This window comes from Capsella rubella, unplaced genomic scaffold (genome assembly GCF_000375325.1).
Source record: "Capsella rubella cultivar Monte Gargano unplaced genomic scaffold, Caprub1_0 scaffold_2, whole genome shotgun sequence".
In the NCBI taxonomy this organism is placed as follows: domain Eukaryota; kingdom Viridiplantae; phylum Streptophyta; class Magnoliopsida; order Brassicales; family Brassicaceae; genus Capsella; species Capsella rubella.
Genome location: NW_006238922.1, coordinates 11,829,990 through 11,847,261, shown reverse-complemented (window position 1 = coordinate 11,847,261; position 17,272 = coordinate 11,829,990). Strand labels below are relative to the sequence as shown.

General features: G+C 38.0%; 5 protein-coding genes across 6 annotated transcripts; 2 read left to right on the top strand and 3 right to left on the bottom strand.

The window, feature by feature from the left end:
* Positions 1-2,107: 2,107 nt before the first annotated feature.
* Positions 2,108-2,889, bottom strand: LOC17894414 (50S ribosomal protein L31, chloroplastic). The gene is made up of 2 exons (XM_006302906.2): positions 2,763-2,889; positions 2,108-2,673 (listed from the first exon to the last, which is right to left on the bottom strand). Exons 1-2 carry the CDS (start codon positions 2,829-2,831, stop codon positions 2,296-2,298), a joined length of 447 nt encoding a protein of 148 aa, XP_006302968.1. The 5' UTR covers positions 2,832-2,889; the 3' UTR covers positions 2,108-2,295.
* Positions 2,890-3,060: 171 nt separating this feature from the next.
* On the top strand, positions 3,061-6,034 carry LOC17895522 (zinc finger CCCH domain-containing protein 16). The gene is made up of 12 exons (XM_006301831.2): positions 3,061-3,185; positions 3,488-3,677; positions 3,829-3,923; positions 4,024-4,119; positions 4,211-4,304; positions 4,418-4,635; positions 4,737-4,829; positions 4,948-5,040; positions 5,147-5,232; positions 5,312-5,534; positions 5,654-5,726; positions 5,823-6,034. Exons 1-12 carry the CDS (start codon positions 3,148-3,150, stop codon positions 5,856-5,858), a joined length of 1,335 nt encoding a protein of 444 aa, XP_006301893.1. The 5' UTR covers positions 3,061-3,147; the 3' UTR covers positions 5,859-6,034.
* Positions 6,035-6,074: 40 nt separating this feature from the next.
* Positions 6,075-6,505, bottom strand: LOC17895567. Its single transcript, XM_006301444.2, has one exon. It carries the CDS (start codon positions 6,479-6,481, stop codon positions 6,209-6,211), a length of 273 nt encoding a protein of 90 aa, XP_006301506.1. The 5' UTR covers positions 6,482-6,505; the 3' UTR covers positions 6,075-6,208.
* An 81-nt stretch (positions 6,506-6,586) lies between these two features.
* On the top strand, positions 6,587-8,828 carry LOC17896142 (ornithine carbamoyltransferase, chloroplastic). Its single transcript, XM_006300981.2, has 5 exons — positions 6,587-6,870; positions 7,197-7,531; positions 7,745-7,876; positions 8,121-8,396; positions 8,494-8,828. The coding sequence occupies exons 1-5, from the start codon at positions 6,678-6,680 to the stop codon at positions 8,674-8,676; spliced, it is 1,119 nt and encodes a 372-aa protein (XP_006301043.1). The 5' UTR covers positions 6,587-6,677; the 3' UTR covers positions 8,677-8,828.
* Positions 8,829-9,742: 914 nt separating this feature from the next.
* LOC17894916 (auxilin-like protein 1) lies at positions 9,743-15,240 on the bottom strand. Of its 2 annotated transcripts, none has more exons than XM_006300522.2 (8): positions 14,704-15,240; positions 10,992-14,445; positions 10,855-10,906; positions 10,699-10,766; positions 10,552-10,617; positions 10,369-10,458; positions 10,102-10,278; positions 9,743-9,988 (listed from the first exon to the last, which is right to left on the bottom strand). In XM_006300522.2, the coding sequence occupies exons 1-8, from the start codon at positions 15,063-15,065 to the stop codon at positions 9,953-9,955; spliced, it is 4,305 nt and encodes a 1,434-aa protein (XP_006300584.1). In that variant the 5' UTR covers positions 15,066-15,240; the 3' UTR covers positions 9,743-9,952. The 2 variants fall into 2 exon arrangements, with proteins under 2 accessions (XP_006300584.1, XP_023643083.1); XM_023787315.1 differs by having other exon boundaries at positions 10,855-10,903.
* Between the last annotated feature and the right edge of the window lie 2,032 nt (positions 15,241-17,272).

Sequence of the window (17,272 nt, the reverse complement as noted above, 5' to 3'; positions counted from 1 at the left end):
CGGGTTTTGGAATTAAATCTTATTTTCGAATATCTAAAAGATTTAATAGGTATTATAATTTTCAGTTAAGGAAATAGTTTAGGTGAAAAATCTCAGTATATTATGTTTTTCATTAATATTTCTAAATTTAAATATTTCGTACATTATTAAACTTAAAACATTTAATTTAGGAAAAATATAATATATACGTACTTATATTAAAACCAGATCTAATTACTATTGTATATATTATTTACTTTCTATACAGTTAAAATATACAAATCAACACGCGATTTAACTCTATAGAATTAAAATTAAAATATACAAGACTATTATGTTTATCCTATACTATTGAATAACAAATATTAATACAAATCCAATTATATCTTTAATTTAAAAAACATCATCCGTGCGAAAGCACGGGCCATCCTCTAGTACTGAATATATTTCAACTTACTAGTAGAAATTAACGATACCATCTATATAACGAAATATTCGACTAGCATATCTGAGAAAATAATAATAATGATAAGTTAATTACATTGACGTGGACATGGGACTCAACCTTTGAAGAAGTCAAGTGAAACTCACGCGCCGTCAAAGTGAAAGAAGAAGAGACTTAATAATCCACACTACACATTAACGAGGTTCATGGATTCCGAACAACAAAAAGAATCGGAGAAATGGTCGACAACCACGTGAGAATAAGATGAGTCACGTGCAACGAAGACACCTTCTTACTTCTTACGCATACGGCACAAATTTTTGGTATCAAGTTAAATTGTTTAATAGCTTAATTCTTAACTAGTACAGTACTATCAAGTAGAGGGGAGCTAGCAGTGTATATTGCAGACAAAAGGCTGATTCGGCATATCAACAGAGCCGAACACTGTCCCCCAACAAAACAAACGAATGCATTATTTTCGACAAATGAACATGAACAAAACCACTAATTTGGTATCGCCCCAGCATATTTTTTTTAAGTTTAGTTAATCCAGCAAAACTTGATTGTTCCAACATAATCCAACAAACTTAAATTAGATACGGTTACCCAACACAGCGTCGTCTTTTCTAGGAAACAGCAGAACAATACTTTTATCCTCAATCACCTTCTCCTTTTTGTGCGTACCTACCACTTTTGAACTTTAACATTGTCAAAAAAAAAAAAAAAAGGTTCTACAAGACTACAACTTCAACTAACGAATTACTCTAATTACATAGTTTGAACTGATAGCAGATTGTTTAACGTGAGCCAACTCCATTTTATTTTAAGTATTTCATGTCACTTTAAATTATTGACTGGGTCTCCGTTTGATTTGGTCTCGCTTTTCCCCATAACGATATATGTAACAATGCAAGTAAAATCTCTTAAGACCCAACTGCTTCGATCATCATTTAACAGCCTATACAGTATAAAGTTCCCAATTTGCTTGGCTCTCACAGTTTTGATTTTACCACGTCCAAACATTTGAGATTTCAGACACTATGACCATATTTAAAGTAGTCTACCTATGGTGCAGTAAAATGGGCCACTTCTTCCTTTCACAAAGTTCTTAATATATAAACGGATTAAAAGCCCACATGTGTTTTCCTTTCAAACTTGAATGAAACACTTCGTCAATGGGTCACACTGAATATTGGCCATGACCACAGAAGCAGCATCCCTTAAAGAGGTGTGCAAATATTCAACTGCCAATTATATGTTCTCAAATCTCAAGCAAACCTTATTCCTACGGTAAGGCCGCAGCCCGCGATTGTCCTCACTATAGTAAGACACTACGTCACACACAGCTCATGTTCTCCAGCAGACAGTTGCATAGACTATGAACATGTTCAACATGCTGTAAATCTAATTAAAAATTGTCTAAAGCAAGTAATCGGCACAACACATACACATCAAGTTCATGCCATAACTTTACTAGATAATCACAAGCTGTGGCGAAAGCCTGATCCTTTCTTTCATTTACAAGAACACAAGAATCAACGGATCATTGTAGCTATGTCTTACCAAAACATCTATATCCAATCTAAAAATCCATGTCAAACACAAGAAGCTAAAAGCTTTATCCTTCAGGTTTCCACTAGTTGTTGTAACATTGCAACTGAGATCACTAAATCACACATAGAGAACCAAAGTCCCAAATTTTCATACTCACTCTCAATGAAACCAAACAGATTTAAAAACAAAAACATAATCAAATTGCATTCAGAAGAGCATTAACATACAAATTTAAACAGCCTAAGCAGTATCCATTCCAATTGAAAAAAGACAACAAGAAATTCAAGTTTTTTGTACCAGGTAAAACAAAAGTCTCATCATTTCTTCTTGCCTTTACCAGGACCTTTACCTTTCTTCGTGGGCAGCACAATCTCACCTTTAAGAACAGGTATCTCCATAATCTCGGAGAGGCCAGCGAACCTCTTACGAAACTTCTCAACTTGATCAGCGTCAACCATCAACGCCGAGCGATTCCCGAGGTAGAAAGGATGGTTACCTGACCAAACATCAACCACATACTCTTTCTTAGTTCCTCCAGTTGTCATCACCAGCTCTCCATTGCAGTAAACCTTGGCGTCCTCGTGGAACTCGGGATGCAAATCCTTCTTACGACATGTTATTTGAACCACCGAATTGGTACTTCTCGCCGATTGTTTCCCTCCTCTCGCGCCGTTAACCAATGCCGCCATAGCTGGCTAATTTTTTGAAAAAGAAAACCCCCAAATTAAATTTTAGTGATTTTTTGGGGAAGACGAAGGAGCGTGAGATCAATTTTGGAGCTTACCTTTCTCAATTCCAGAGAAGGAACACATGGATTAATCTGAAGAAACGAGTTCGGGAGAGAAACCGCCATTTTCGCCTTCAGCAGCTATCTTACTCTTTTTTCCTGGTGGTAGAGACCAAGTAAACGATGGATAAGAGTTAGAATGAGGATGATGAAGTTTTGCTTGGATTTACGTTTATATCCCTAAGTTCTCCAATGTTATTAAGGGTAAAATAGTAGTTTACACAGAAACCTTTTTTGGTTCTGTTTATACACTCTTCGTCGATCAAACGCTTCCTTCTTTCTTTTTTCTTAAGAGAAGCAAAAATTATATAAACGCATATGCTAATACTTAGAGCTTACATACATACATACATACACCAGTTGAAGATTTTTAGCAGCGAGTATGAGAAAGGAACTGTGCAGAAACTTTCAGCGTGGCAGGTATATTCTTCTTCTTCATCTGTTCTAGGTTGTTTTTGATTCAATGTGGTGCTCGTGTGTTGTTGTTTGATAAGAGTTTTCGAAGTTGTTGAAATTTTTTTAGGTTTCTTGTTGTATAATCTGGGGTTTAATTTGAAAGCAATCGATGTGCGTGACGGGAGTTATGTGTATAAACGATGTCTGTTGAGCTGAAATCTAAAATGAATCAAGCATTTCTTGACTTTGATTGCTACTAGTGGCGGTTCTATTTAGTTTTAGATACCTAATTTATGGATTCATTGTTGTTTGTGTTGTTCTTACAGTTGTAGGTATGGAGAAAACTGTAGATTTCTTCATCCACAACAGGCTAAGCCAAATAATCCCTTTGGCTTTGGTTCACAATCCCAACAACAACCACAACATCAGCAGCAGCAGCAACAAAAGAGTTCCAACCCTTTTGGATTTGGTGTACAAAGTGGTGGTGGTGGTTCCAGCAGACCCAATCAATTCCAGGTTTCTACTGGGTTTTTTCCCCTTTCAAGATGCAATTGTTGGTTTTGATAGGATAGAATGTAATTACCATTCGGCTGTTCCTCTTCTTAAAGAAAATAATGAATATTTCTGTTGAATCAATAGTGACATCATGATGCTTTTTCAAACTCAGCCTTTCGAGAATACATGGTCACGACCGGCTTCTACTCCTACTGGTGGTGCTTCTGCGCAGAAGACTGGTAAACAGGCACAGCCTACAGACCATAAGTGAGTATATAGAGATATATGTTTGCCTATAGATACCATCCTTTTAGCCGTTTGTTTCTTTGGAAATTAACTGGTTCTCTCTTGGTTATACTATGCAAAGATGCACAGATCCTGCTGCGTGTAAGCGGATAATGCAAGACGATTTTAAGAACGAGAGACCCATGTGGAAACTCACTTGCTACGGCCACTGGAAATAGTATGTATTGCTTCATTTGCTTCAGCATGCTTGATCTTTATCCATTCTTTTTAACCTGTCTGATATTTTCGATCCTCTTCTTTTTTTCTAGTTACCCATGTGACGTTACTGGTGATATCAGCTATGAAGAGTTACGTGCAATAGCATACGAAGAAGCCAAACGAGGAATACCTCTACAGTCTATTGTGAGATAAACTTTTTTCTAATGTTTGTTGTTTCTTGCACTAGTTTTCCTTTCATACTCGTAAGACATAAGTTGATTTTCTCTTTTCCTGGCTTATAACGGTGCATTATATAGGTTGAGAGGGAGAGAAATTTGCAGAACTCCAAAATAGCTGAGTTCGAAAACTTCCTGCGGAATCCATACAAAGGCTCGGTTACCGCCAATCAAAGCCCATTTGCTGCAACTACTCCTAGTATATTTCCACCGACCAATCAGATCAGTTCTTCTCCTCCAGCATTCTCTGGCTTTAATCAACAAACTGCATTCCCCAATACCAATGCTGGTGGACTAAGGTATCAACTTTTGTGGGATTTCTCCGTTTCTTTTTCATATTCCAATAAGTTTGTGTTACCTTCATAAACTAACTCTTGGTTTGCATTGTTTCTCAACATAGTTCATCTGGACCTCCGAATGCCTTTGCAAGTTTTAGTCAACAATCAAATAATCAACAAACTACATTCCCCAATACCAATGCTGGTGGAGTTAGGTACCAACTTTTGTGGACTTTCTCCATATTCCATATTCCATATTCCTGACAAGTTTGTGCTACCTTTATAAACTCTTGGTTTCCATATTTCTTTTTGGCCAACTATTCTTCTGCATAGTTCATCTGGACCTCCGAATCCCTTTGCAAGCTTTAATCAACAAACAAACAATCAACAAACTGCATTCCCAAATACCAATGTTGGTGGAGTCAGGTATCAACTTTTGTGGGCTTTCTCATTTTCCAACTTCCATAAAGTGATGCTTCCATAAACTCTCTGTTTCCATATATCTCTTTTGGCCAACTACTCTTCTGCATAGTTCATCTGGACCTCCGAATGCCTTTGCAAGCTCTAATCAACAACCAAATGCTTTCAGCGTCAATACACCTCAGCCTGTTTCTTCAGGTACTACTTCAGAAGTTAAACTTTTGCTCAGAGGCCAAGACTCCCCATCATCTAAAACCTCTTTTGTATATGATCACAGGTCCCTCTGGTTTTCAAACAAATCCATCAACATTGTTCAAACCAGCATCATTTGGACCTGGGCCCGGACTCGCCACAGCTCCACAAAACAATAACATCTTTGGTCGATCAACTCCAATGCCGGCTCTCAACACTTCCCAGAACAATCAGACAGCATTCAACTTCAATGTCCCTGTTGCATCTTTCACTGCTTCTGCTGTAGACGCAACAAATACATCTTCTGGGTAAGTACCCATTCTATTTCCAAGCTTTAACCACAGAGAAAACACGTAGTTGAACATGCTAAATCATCAAATATGCTATGATGTTTTCATACGTTTCTTACTTGAATCATTTGCTGTAGAACCGAGCTGCAAATAGAAGGTGAACCTGTTGATAGTAGCATATGGTTAAAGGAGAAATGGAATCCAGGGGAGGTAAGTTTCTCAAAACTTTTGAAGTAGATTACAAAATTTTATTGCCATAACTATATATGTACTATTAAAGATGATTTTGTTGCTTATTGTATGCAGATTCCAGAACAAGCACCTCCAGATGCCTTTGTCTAAACAATACAGTATGAAATGAGACATTGAATCAGTGTTGAAATAGTTAGTTACATATATAGGTAAGTGTTTCAAAAATGGCGCAGAATAGTTGTTTTTGTCATCCATCCCCTTATTATGATCATTTACATTTGTGTAAAGATTTTATGAACAAAATACAAGTTTGACCATTACTTCCACCAATGTAGTTTCTCCACAAAAATCAAAAGAAATCAAAAGTAATCAAAAGTTTGAACTTAGGCAGACAAATAACATCAAACTGTAACAAAGAAGAGTGTTCTACAAAATCATATCTTTATCACCAAGTGACATCTTTAAGATTGCTTAGTTTCAGTATAAAAATCAAACTAACTTCAAGCATCAATCTCCTTGGATTTCCTCTTTTTATTGCTCGTTCTCTCCCCATCACTTTTCCTCTTCTTATTGGATCTTAGCTTCGTCTCCTTCGATTTAATCTCCCTGTGGAAGCTCTTTAATTCGGTGAAGGCACCGGAGGATCGTCGGAGGTACGCGCTAACATCTTGAGAGGCGCCATTCTCGGAGGAAACGAATCCAGAGAGAAGCGTAGCCGCCTTAGACAGAGAGATTGGCTTGGCACAGTAAACTCTTCCGGTGACCGTCTTCATCGGAACAAGCTCGTAGAAGAAAGATGGGTCGCGCGCGCCTCTGCAAGAAATTAGGGCAAAAGTAAAAAAAAAAAATAAGTCGAAGTAAAATTTTGGGCCTCCATCAGGCCCAATAAGAAAATGGCATCGGAATCTATTATAAAGGTGAAAGTGAAGTGACACTCACAGAGTCAACAGCAAATTCTCAATCAAGACGATGGCGGCTTTGGCTTCTCACGTTTCGACGGCTCGATCACCTGCTCTTCCCTTCTCCTCTTCATCCTCCTTCGTCCCCGGTACTACTCTCCGGAGATTCTCCGCCGTTTCACTCTCTTCTCCGGTCCTCCCCCGTCTCCGTGTTTCCTGTCAGTCCTCCTCCGTCACTTCGCCTTCTACTTCAGATGTCAAAGGTTTGGTTTCTAGGGTTCAGTCCCACAACTTTCATCGACATTTTTAGGGTTCTGATTTTAGCATTCGAAAGTGAGATAATGTGACTCATTATTGCCCCCATTAGTTGAGATACTTCTCGCAAGTTTGATACTTTTGCTGCTTTCGTCTATAGATTAATTTCCAGAGGATTGTAATGAATCTTTACCGTTCACTTATTTGGAAATAAATGTAAATCTCTTCTCTTATGATTAGTCATGTTATTTGTCACCAAAAGTTAGAAGCATCATGTCTTTGATCATCTAGCAAAACTTAACCCCTATTTTGCTACTTTTTTGCGTTTTTGCAGGAAAATCTGACCTCAAAGACTTTTTGGCCATTGATGATTTTGACACAGCGACCATAAAATTGATTTTGGACAAGGCTTCAGAGGTTAAGGCCCTTCTGAAATCAGGGGAGAGGAATTATCTACCTTTTAAAGGGAAGTCTATGTCTATGATCTTTGCAAAACCATCCATGAGGACTAGGGTTTCGTTTGAGACCGGGTTTTTCTTGCTTGGTGGCCATGCGGTATATCTAGGACCCAATGACATTCAGATGGGTAAGCGGGAGGAGACTCGTGATGTCGCCCGTGTACTGTCACGCTATAATGACATCATTATGGCTCGTGTATTTGCTCATCAGGTATGCTGGTGAGTTTTTGATTGATTAATAAAGATCCTTTTAGATGGAACATTAGAAGCATACAAAAATTAATAAAAATACTGCATTCTTATGTTTGTTTTAGTTTCTTGTTAGTGGCATAAGTACCCATTTTTCAACGGATATGCTTTAGTTTGGACTTCTTTCTAATTTCAGAAAGCTGAATGACAAAACTTGAATCCACTTCTTTTGCAGGACATTCTTGATTTGGCTAACTACTCGAGTGTACCAGTTGTCAATGGTCTGACAGATCATAACCATCCTTGCCAAATCATGGCTGATGCCCTCACAATGATTGAGCACATTGGTCAAGTCGAAGGGACTAAGGTCAGTTAACCATTTCGCCTGCTGCTGTAGATGCAAGTTACATTTATACAACTATCTCACTTAAAACATGAAGGAAACTGAAACAAACCCAAGATTAGTGCATGAAATCTTGACATCCAAGATTATCTATGTCAAATCACAACTAGTGTAGACTTGTATGATGATCTCATATTCTATATTTTGCATACATGTAAGCTCATATAAAAACTGCTAAATATACTCACAATGATTCAATTGACTTCAGGTTGTGTATGTTGGAGATGGGAACAATATGGTACACTCATGGTTGGAATTGGCATCTGTTATTCCTTTTCATTTTGTCTGTGCTTGCCCAAAAGGGTTTGAACCAGACAAAGAAAGAGTTTTAAAGGCACAACAAGCTGGATTAAGTAAGATAGAGATCACCAATGATCCTAAAGAAGCTGTCATAGGAGCTGATGTTGTCTACTCAGACGTATGGGCCAGTATGGGTCAAAAGGATGAAGCCGAATCTCGCCGTAAAGCATTCCAAGGATTCCAGGTAACATATAAGTGTTATCTGTCTTATTTTTGGTACAATGTTTGGTAGCTTACTAAAGTACACAAATTCACGCTTTACATGTTATGTTCAATTGCAGGTGGATGAAGCTCTTATGAAGTTAGCTGGATCAAAAGCTTACTTTATGCATTGTTTACCTGCAGAAAGAGGAGTCGAGGTGACCAATGGAGTCGTGGAGGCTCCTAATTCCATTGTCTTTCCACAGGCAGAGAATCGCATGCATGCCCAAAATGCTATAATGCTTCATTTGCTCGGGTTTTAAACCCCTTTTGCTATCTTAGTTCTCTCATGCTGCTTTTTGGTGTATCATTGACTTAATAATGTACTACTTATTAACCTTAGATTGAGAAATCTTGATGAATAATATTTTGTGGCATGTTGAGTTGGGAATATGAATGAGCTTGTTTTATCACATTGTACGGGAGTTTCTTAAATTATAAATCCCTAATAGTTTAGCTCATTTAGCTGTCTCAAATCAATTAAATGAATCAAGTCTTTATTTCCTAATTTTTTTGCCATCTTACATGAAACGACTTTTTTTTAGTCAACTACTTTAATAAGAAATCATTAATCAGAGAAATACAGAACGTCTTTGGTGAGTAGGCAAGTACATCACATTATTAGTCTTTTTAAAATGAGACAAGGTTGTGTTGAAAGTAGAGAAACCTATTTCTTGGCAACTTCGGTTGGGAAACCCGGTGTGCAATGACACACAGATACTGGGTTCTTGACGATTCTTCAAGATGATGAAAATGTTGATGGACTTGAAGCTATGGACAATTCTTCAGGAGCATTCTTTCCAATCAGGCCGTTACCAAACACGCTTGCTATCAACCTCGGAGACTCGGCTACAATATGGAGCAATGGCAGGTTGTGCAATGTGAAGCATAGAGTGCAGTGCAAAGAAGCAACGACAAGGATCTCTATCGCGTCCTTCTTATTAGGACCAATGGATACAGATCTTGAAGTTCCAAGTGAGTTTGTGGATGTTGAACACCCGCTGTTATACAAGCCTAACTCACTTGGAACTTCAACACCCGCTGTTATACAAGTCTTTCAGGTAGAAAGGGCTAAGACTCAGAATCGCTATCAAATTGCATGATGGGGGAGCTCTCAAGCTTATACCCCATGAAGGACTTGAATGATCTAAATTCATTTTTATTTTTTTATATCTTTCAAAGAATGAGAAATAAAGATGTATCTGTGTTTCAGCACAAGTGCTAATCTATTGGATTTTTTTGTAATATATACGCATAGTTTTAAGTAGTGTATTTGCTCATCATTTAGTTTGAGAAACCTTGATGGTTAATATTTGTGGCTGGTTTAGCTGTGGGAATAAGAATGAGCTCTTTTTATATATATGACTCATGGATATAAATATTTATAACTGGTTATTACATCTCTAGATCTGTCTTCATCCCATACCATAGCTTGATCACGTACTTTAAATTAGGTTCTCGGGCTAGTTAGTTCAGATTTGCAGGGTGACTTCTGATAATAGAGGGTAAAGGAAGATCCAAAGTCTCACACCATTTTAATCATCGTTCGTCTGCACCAAATTTGTTCCATGCTTCCTAAAGGATCAGAAATAAGCTGGTTAGAGACTAATTTGCAGATGGAGTTAGCTCAATCAAGTGGAATTGATTATATATTGGCAGGTTAGAGAGAGAGAGAGAGAAAGACAAACCTTGAGAAGGTCAAAAACTTTCTCGCAAATGTACTTCTGCTGTGTAGATGCACCACGTTGTTGGAGCTTGTCAGGATGAACGTAAAGAGTTGCCTTTCGGTAGGCTTTTCTCACAGAAGCACTTGAAACAAGATCAGTGAGAGGAATCGGTTTCCATCCACTCTCTGCTCCAAGTATCTGCAAATCACAGAACAACGTTTAAGACTGATCCTCTGATCCATTAGAAATATTTAAGAGTTCCTGTACAGATGGAGAAAAAAAAATTACATATTGGAGTGTTGAGAGCAACGCCCGCAAGTTGTTTTCCTTTCCACTCGACCACCGTTTGACATCAGCATCAAGAGCTTCCGCGAGTTTCTGCAATTTCAGCCCGAGATGAAGATGGCTTATTACAACCACATTCAAAGATGACTTACTTTTTAAAACAGTTTTGATGATATATGTGATTACATTTCTCTCTGCCTGCTCTTTCTGGGCTTTAAGATCACGAAGTTTCTTCTCTGCAAGAGCCTCTGCCTGAAATGATGACATCACAAAAACATGTTTAAGCGGAGACAAGAGTATAATAAGATACAGATGAACAGCTGGTGTACATACCGCGCGATCAGATGTTCTCTGATGTCGCTCAGATCTTGCTTTGCATCTCTGGATTGGCTCACCTTTTGCTTCATCACGCAAATCAAATGTACAGGTCAGTGTATTTGTCCAACATCTTGGAGACGACGATAAATATATATATATACAGAGACATACCAGTCTGGTTTGAAGAATTGGAAGGACCTGAGCTTTTGTTCTCTGTACCCTGCTAAAGAATTTCACGAATCACAATATTACAAGAGGGCTATGAATGATAAGTTGAACGCAGAAAAAAAAAAGGAGTCGAAACTCACAGAAGATGAGGAGCCTCGTTTTTCACCAGAAGAGCCAAATGACTTACTGCCTCCATAACTTCTTGTTTGAGAAGAAGCAGACTTTCCAGACAACGCTTTTTCCAGTGCACGTTCTCTGGCCTCAGAGAGTGCTCTTTCTACAGCAGCACGCTCAGTTCTGAGTTTGGCTTGCATTGAAGCCTTTTCAGCTGATGATAACTTATCATTTGCCTCAACAGATGCCTTCTCTGATCTCCTTGGAACCTCAGAAGTCCCTTTATGGTGGGTACCTGCCTTTGCTTTCTCTATTGCAGCTTTTCCTGCTCTTTCCTTAGCATCAGCAAAAGCCCTTTCACGGGCTTCACGGATAGCTCTTTCGACCATAACTCTTTCTTTCTCTCTTTCTCTTTCTTTCTCTCTTGTTTCATCTTTCTTTTTCGGATGTTCCTCAACCCGCTCTGCTTCGTTCTGTGAAGCATCAGAAGCAGCATCTCCCCCTTCTTCCATAGATGATCGACAACTTTCCTCTCCCTCATTTTCTTTCATGTTTTTATCTGTTGCTGCGTCAGTATTTTCGTCTACGTTGGGAAAACAACAAGAAGACTCAGCTGCCTCCACATTGCTTCTATGTATTTTATTGTCTTGATTCTCAAACCTGTGCTCTTGTTCTGTCTTATCTTCATCGTTCTCTACACCAAAACTTGTTTTCATGTCATCAGTTTCTTCTTTGGTTTCCTCTATTTCGTCAGGCTTACTTCCTGCCAGACTTGCTCCTCCATCCTGCATTGATCTGTCATCATCCTCTACAACACTCCAACCACTTTGAATTGAATCAGAATCTATGTCTTCATTGTGTTCTTCCGTGCTGCTGATAGCACTGAGATCTTGCTCAACCCCAACCTCCTCAATGTATGAATCCCCTTGTCTCATTTCAAAAGATGACCTGCTGGTGTCAGTATCTATACTACCATCGATCTTAGTTTCTTCTGCTAGTTCATGCGTTTGCTCAAATTTCTCCCCAGATTTATTTGATTCTGTTTCACTACGATCATATTCATCCATTTCAGCATGAGAATCTCCATGCTCCTTTATCTCATCAATTTCAGCAAATCCTTGAGCCCAGCCAGCTTCTTGAGATAATTTGTGTACATCTTCCCCTTCTTGGTCGCTAGCCATTCCAATGGCCTCTAGCTCTTCTCCTATCAGTTCACGGACCAAAGTCGTTTTACCTTGCACTTCTACCATACCATCCTCTTCTCGACAATATGTTTCTTGTGCCGACTCTTCATTCTCTCTGGTATGTGCATAAGCTTCATAATCCTCTCTTACTGTCTCCACCTCATCCTGTTCATATCTATCTGTGCCAGTCATCTGGCAGTAAGAAGTCTCTGCAGTTTCGTTTCTGTTTTCATCTCCAGCTTTTTGATGGATATCAAGATGCCCCTTTTCTGATTCCACTAAGCAGTAAGTTTCATCATCTCCCTTAGTATCTGCTGTCTGAAACATCTGCCTAAACATTTGTTTAAGAACGGTCCAATTTTCTTGCAATCCTGAATCATTAGCTTGTTCAGATGTGCTTTCTATTTCCTCGTTAGCATCATGAATCCTTACACCCTCCTCATGGAAGGACATCGCTGTGGATTCATTCTCCAGACTTTCTAGCCGCCAGGGCCTGGTGTTTTCCTTCGGGGCCTTTATCATATTATAGACGTCTTCCGAGGTCTTCCAAACTCTTCTTCGCCTGGGAACCTTGTGCGCTGTCTCTTGCACCTCATCTATGTTTCCTGGCTCAAGATTATTTTCTCTATGAAAAGACACCATAGTTCCAGTGCTATCATCAGACTGCGTTTTACTCAAACTATGATAAGGTGTTGGGATCTCTTCCATTTCTTTCACATATGTTTTGGTATCATCAGTACCAACAAATATCTCCTGTGGTCCAGAGACTATCTCCTTCTCACCTTCCTGATCTAGAACATTGCAAGTTGGGTCAGGATTTTCTTGCAAATCTTTTATGCCACACTTAGATGCACCTTCAGACTCACAAGCGCTTCTAACTTGCCATTCGGTTTCTTTCTCCATATTCTGAGAAGTCCCTTCTGTGAAAGTACAGATTGTAGATTCAGACTTTTCTTCAATATTAGGTTCGGTCTTACTCTCAGGTTGTTGCGGGGTCTCTTCCACTTCCCTTAAATATGTTTCAATAACTGGAATACCTGCTAGCATCTCTTGTGAGTCACTTTCTTCACCTTGAACCATTTGAGTAAGAGTAGAACTTTCTTTCTCTGTAACCTGTTTCTCATCCTTCTGTGAAACCTTGCTCCCAGTGAAGGCTTCTACAACACACTTTATTTTACTGCCAAGCTGTCCAAATGTATAGAAGGGATTCTCAGTTAATGGCTGCACCTCTTGTTTTGTATCTGTTTCAGGTTTGGCAGTTGCAAGATTTTCTGGCTCCTGCTGCTTACTGTTCATAACTGATTTGAATATCACTCCAGGTAATTCCCAGTGTTTGCGACCTCTTTTTGCTTGTTCCTCTTCCAACTTAACCACATCGTGCTCTTCTAACTCTTCCTGCTCATGGTCTGAAGTTGATTTTAAAAGTCCTTCAGGAACTTCCCACAGCTTCCGTGCTCTTTTTGCATGTTGATCTCCCTCATTTGAAAATGATTGCTCAGATGAGTTTCCCGCTTCGTTGAGAATCTGAGAACTGTTGTCTCTGATTTCTTCTGTAACTTTTTCAACTTTTTTGTCCCCTTTAATCTCAATTTTAGGATCATCACAAGATTTCGGTTTTGCACAACTGCGAAAGCCTGACTTTTTCTTTTCCATCATTTGTTTTGCAATATTCATTCTTACTTGTGCCTCTTCTATAGCCTTTTTCAATGCTGCTGAAGACTCCGCGGCAGATGAATTTGCATCTGTTTCAGCATCGAAGTATGGAGGTGAATTTGGAGAGTCAACATCTTCAGTTTGATGAAACCTTTCCGAAAACCCAGAGTTCAAACCCAAAAATCTTTCAGAAGATCCACTTTCACCATTCAATGTATGATGCAAGCTTGAAAGTGGTTTCACATCACGATGTTCAGGATTAGAATCGGTCGTAAAGTTATCACGCGTACTGAATCCACTTCGAGCAAAGATGTTCTCAAAATCAACCTCAGTTTTAGAGCCCTGCTTTCTAGAAACCTTGACTTCCTCAAGACCCTCGTTACGTGGCTTCTTCTCAACTGGTGGAATAGGTGGTTTACTTTCAATCTTCTGCAGTGGGCTCTTATTATCAACCAGTTTAGTAGGACTAGGTCCAGGCATAGTAAGAACCTGAGCCTGAGTAACATTAGTAGTCACATTCTCAAAGAGGGGCGCCGTCTGGTGATTTGATATATCAGAGTGTTTCATCCTAACCATTTCAGGTGAATTTTTCCCCTCGTTGCAAACAGGAACATCAGAAGAGTTTCCACTTTTCCTACGATTCCTACACATTGGAGAAATAAGGCAAGAGCTCACCAACAGGGATCCAAGATCAAAGTGTTCCACTATTCAACTAGCTATCAAAGATGTCTCCAGCATAACCTCATTTACAAATCACACAACTATATATAGCCTTTTTATAGAAGCTATAACTATGAAACTACTTAAGGATCCGTACTGAATCAGTGTGTATATGTCGAATAAAAATTGAAGAACCCTAAACATCTTGAAACGATGAGGATTAAAGCAGAGAGAAGTTTACCTTTTCTTATCCTCCTTAACGGCGGTTTTCTTCTCGGACTTGATGATCACTTCCTTAGGAGTAACAGCGAAATCGCAACTTCCAAAGCCACCGAACACGGAAGAGTAATCGAGCTTAGAACTCCGAACATCAACCTTAACCTTACCAACGTTGAGCTCCGGGACATCCAAAAAGGGAATCGAAGACGGAGAAGGACCCGAAGCTCTGAAAATTTCGCCGTAATCAACCATAGGAGATTTCAAATTGGCCGGAGAAGAAAAAACGCCGTCGTAGGCAGCATTGGCACTAAAGCTAAGACTACGGCTACGATTACTAATCTTCCTAGAGAAAGTAGTAGCAGTGGGAGACTTGTCATACTCCATTTTTAGAGATTAGCGAAAGGAGAGAAAGGCTTTGTTAGGGTTTCTTCGTCGTCGTTGTTTGTGCTTTTCTCCTCTCAAATCTCTTCCTAATTTGTCGTTCTCTCTGGGTTTTTGCAGACGAAAAATCTGCAGAGCTTTAGAGAGAGAAGAGAGAGGAGCTAGTGAGAGAGAGAGAGAGAAAGAGAGTATGAGCTGTTTATTTTTTTATGCCGAGTTATTTGGTTAAAAGGAAAAAAATAACTAATTCGAAAAAGCGCGTGAGCAAATAATAATAACTGTCTGTTAAATAATTAATTAAAGAACTAATCGCGAGATTAATTATATGTATTTTGTTTTTCGCTAAAGATTGTTATTTTGCTTTGGTACTACTATAGTACAAAAGCAAAATTAACGTTAATGTGTGTCGGTCAGTCTTTTTAATTTTTATGCTCTTTGTTTTCACATACAGTATTGTATTGTTTTAAATCTTTAATGATACTTTAAGATGCGTTAAGCATTGATATAAACTGTATAATTAAATTTGTAGTTGTTTTGTGTTGTAGTTCTTTCTTTGTTTTTTGTATTCGTGTGATTTATTTAATGAAGGGTATTATTATCAGGAGTACGATAAATTGTGCGTCAAATCAAAAGTATTTCACACGCCAATCTCCCTTCGTGTAAGTTCATGTACCTTTTAGAAATGTTACATTCTTGTAAAACTAAAGAAAGTTAGTCACTACCAAAAAAAAACTAAAGAAAGTTTTTTTATTTTGTTCAAACGAGCAAGAAAGTTAGAAAAAAAAAAAAGAGAGTCAAAACTACACCAAAGCCATGATATAGCAACTAACGAGCATGTAATCAAATTATTAATATTAGTTGAACTAGAACCATCATGCAAATCATTATATTAGAGATTTCGTATATATCAGTACCATAGTCCATGTTGACTTTTCTTCTTTTTCTTTTGTCATCATACCATAAAGAGTAACAAATTTATAAATATTTGTTGACAAAGAAATGTCTAATTGCTTTCTTAAACACATCCGGTTACAAATATTCAAAGGGCTCTTTACTATTATAATCTGTTCAATCGAATATATTAAAGTTATCTGAAAAGACAGTTATCTCCAAGTGCTATCAAGAGACGATGAAATAATGTAAGGGGTAAATTCGGAAATCTAAGTAGCATAGTAAAAAGCTACGATTCTCTCGACTCCTGTCTGGCGACCGTTAGGCATTATTATGCTCTTCTTCGCCAGTGGATTGGCAAGATTTCACAATTTTATTTTGTAAAAAATTCATACGTAAAAATAATAATGTGGTTTATATATAATAAATTCAGACAAATGTGTAACAGTGCAAGTACAACCAAACAATATGTTTTTCTCAGTGTTATAACTAGATCCGAATATGTATCTTTTTATTTTGGTAAACAGATCATCCGAATATGTTGATCATTCGAACTTTGAACATTTGTTAAATAGTAACACCGGAATGAGCCATTTGAGAGCTATCGATTTATTAAACCTTTGTTAAAGGATCAATCAATTATTGTGAACTAGATAATTAGTGCGAAATCGTTTGTTGTGATTACGTATTAATAAGCTACTGATTCGGTTGTTGAAATGAACATATACCGCTTAATAACACTTGTACGTAACCCAACACAGTTTCGGTTACTGAGTCTTAGTCTGATGATGCACATACGATGTTGTAATCAATTTGGTTTATACAAAAGTAATCATGCAAAAGAATACAACAAACAGAAGAAAATAACAAGAGAAGGGGTCGGAAAACAAGTGGCGTTACAAAAGTGTATATTAAAGCCGTTGTGTATGTCTTTATCTCGAATGATAGATCACATGGTTTTTAATAATACAAAGACATGGATTCTTGTCAAAAAACACAATTTCCCACATATTTTTGACAATCAACATAAACAAATTCCTTCATACATATATTTATTTGTACTCCAATATTTTGGAAGAGAAAAAAAAAAACAATACAAAAACCAACAGTTCCTTGAAGTATATTGGTCATATATATGACTCTCTCATCGTCATGATTTTTACTTTGAAGCTTCCCTTGGTGGTTTTTTGGGATGTGGTCCAAAACTTTATATTATACAGGCTGGTGGTCCAATGAAGTACGACAAAATAAAATTAAACACACACATCTATATAGCTTACTACATTTGAAACTGCATAATATATACAAATAATAACATA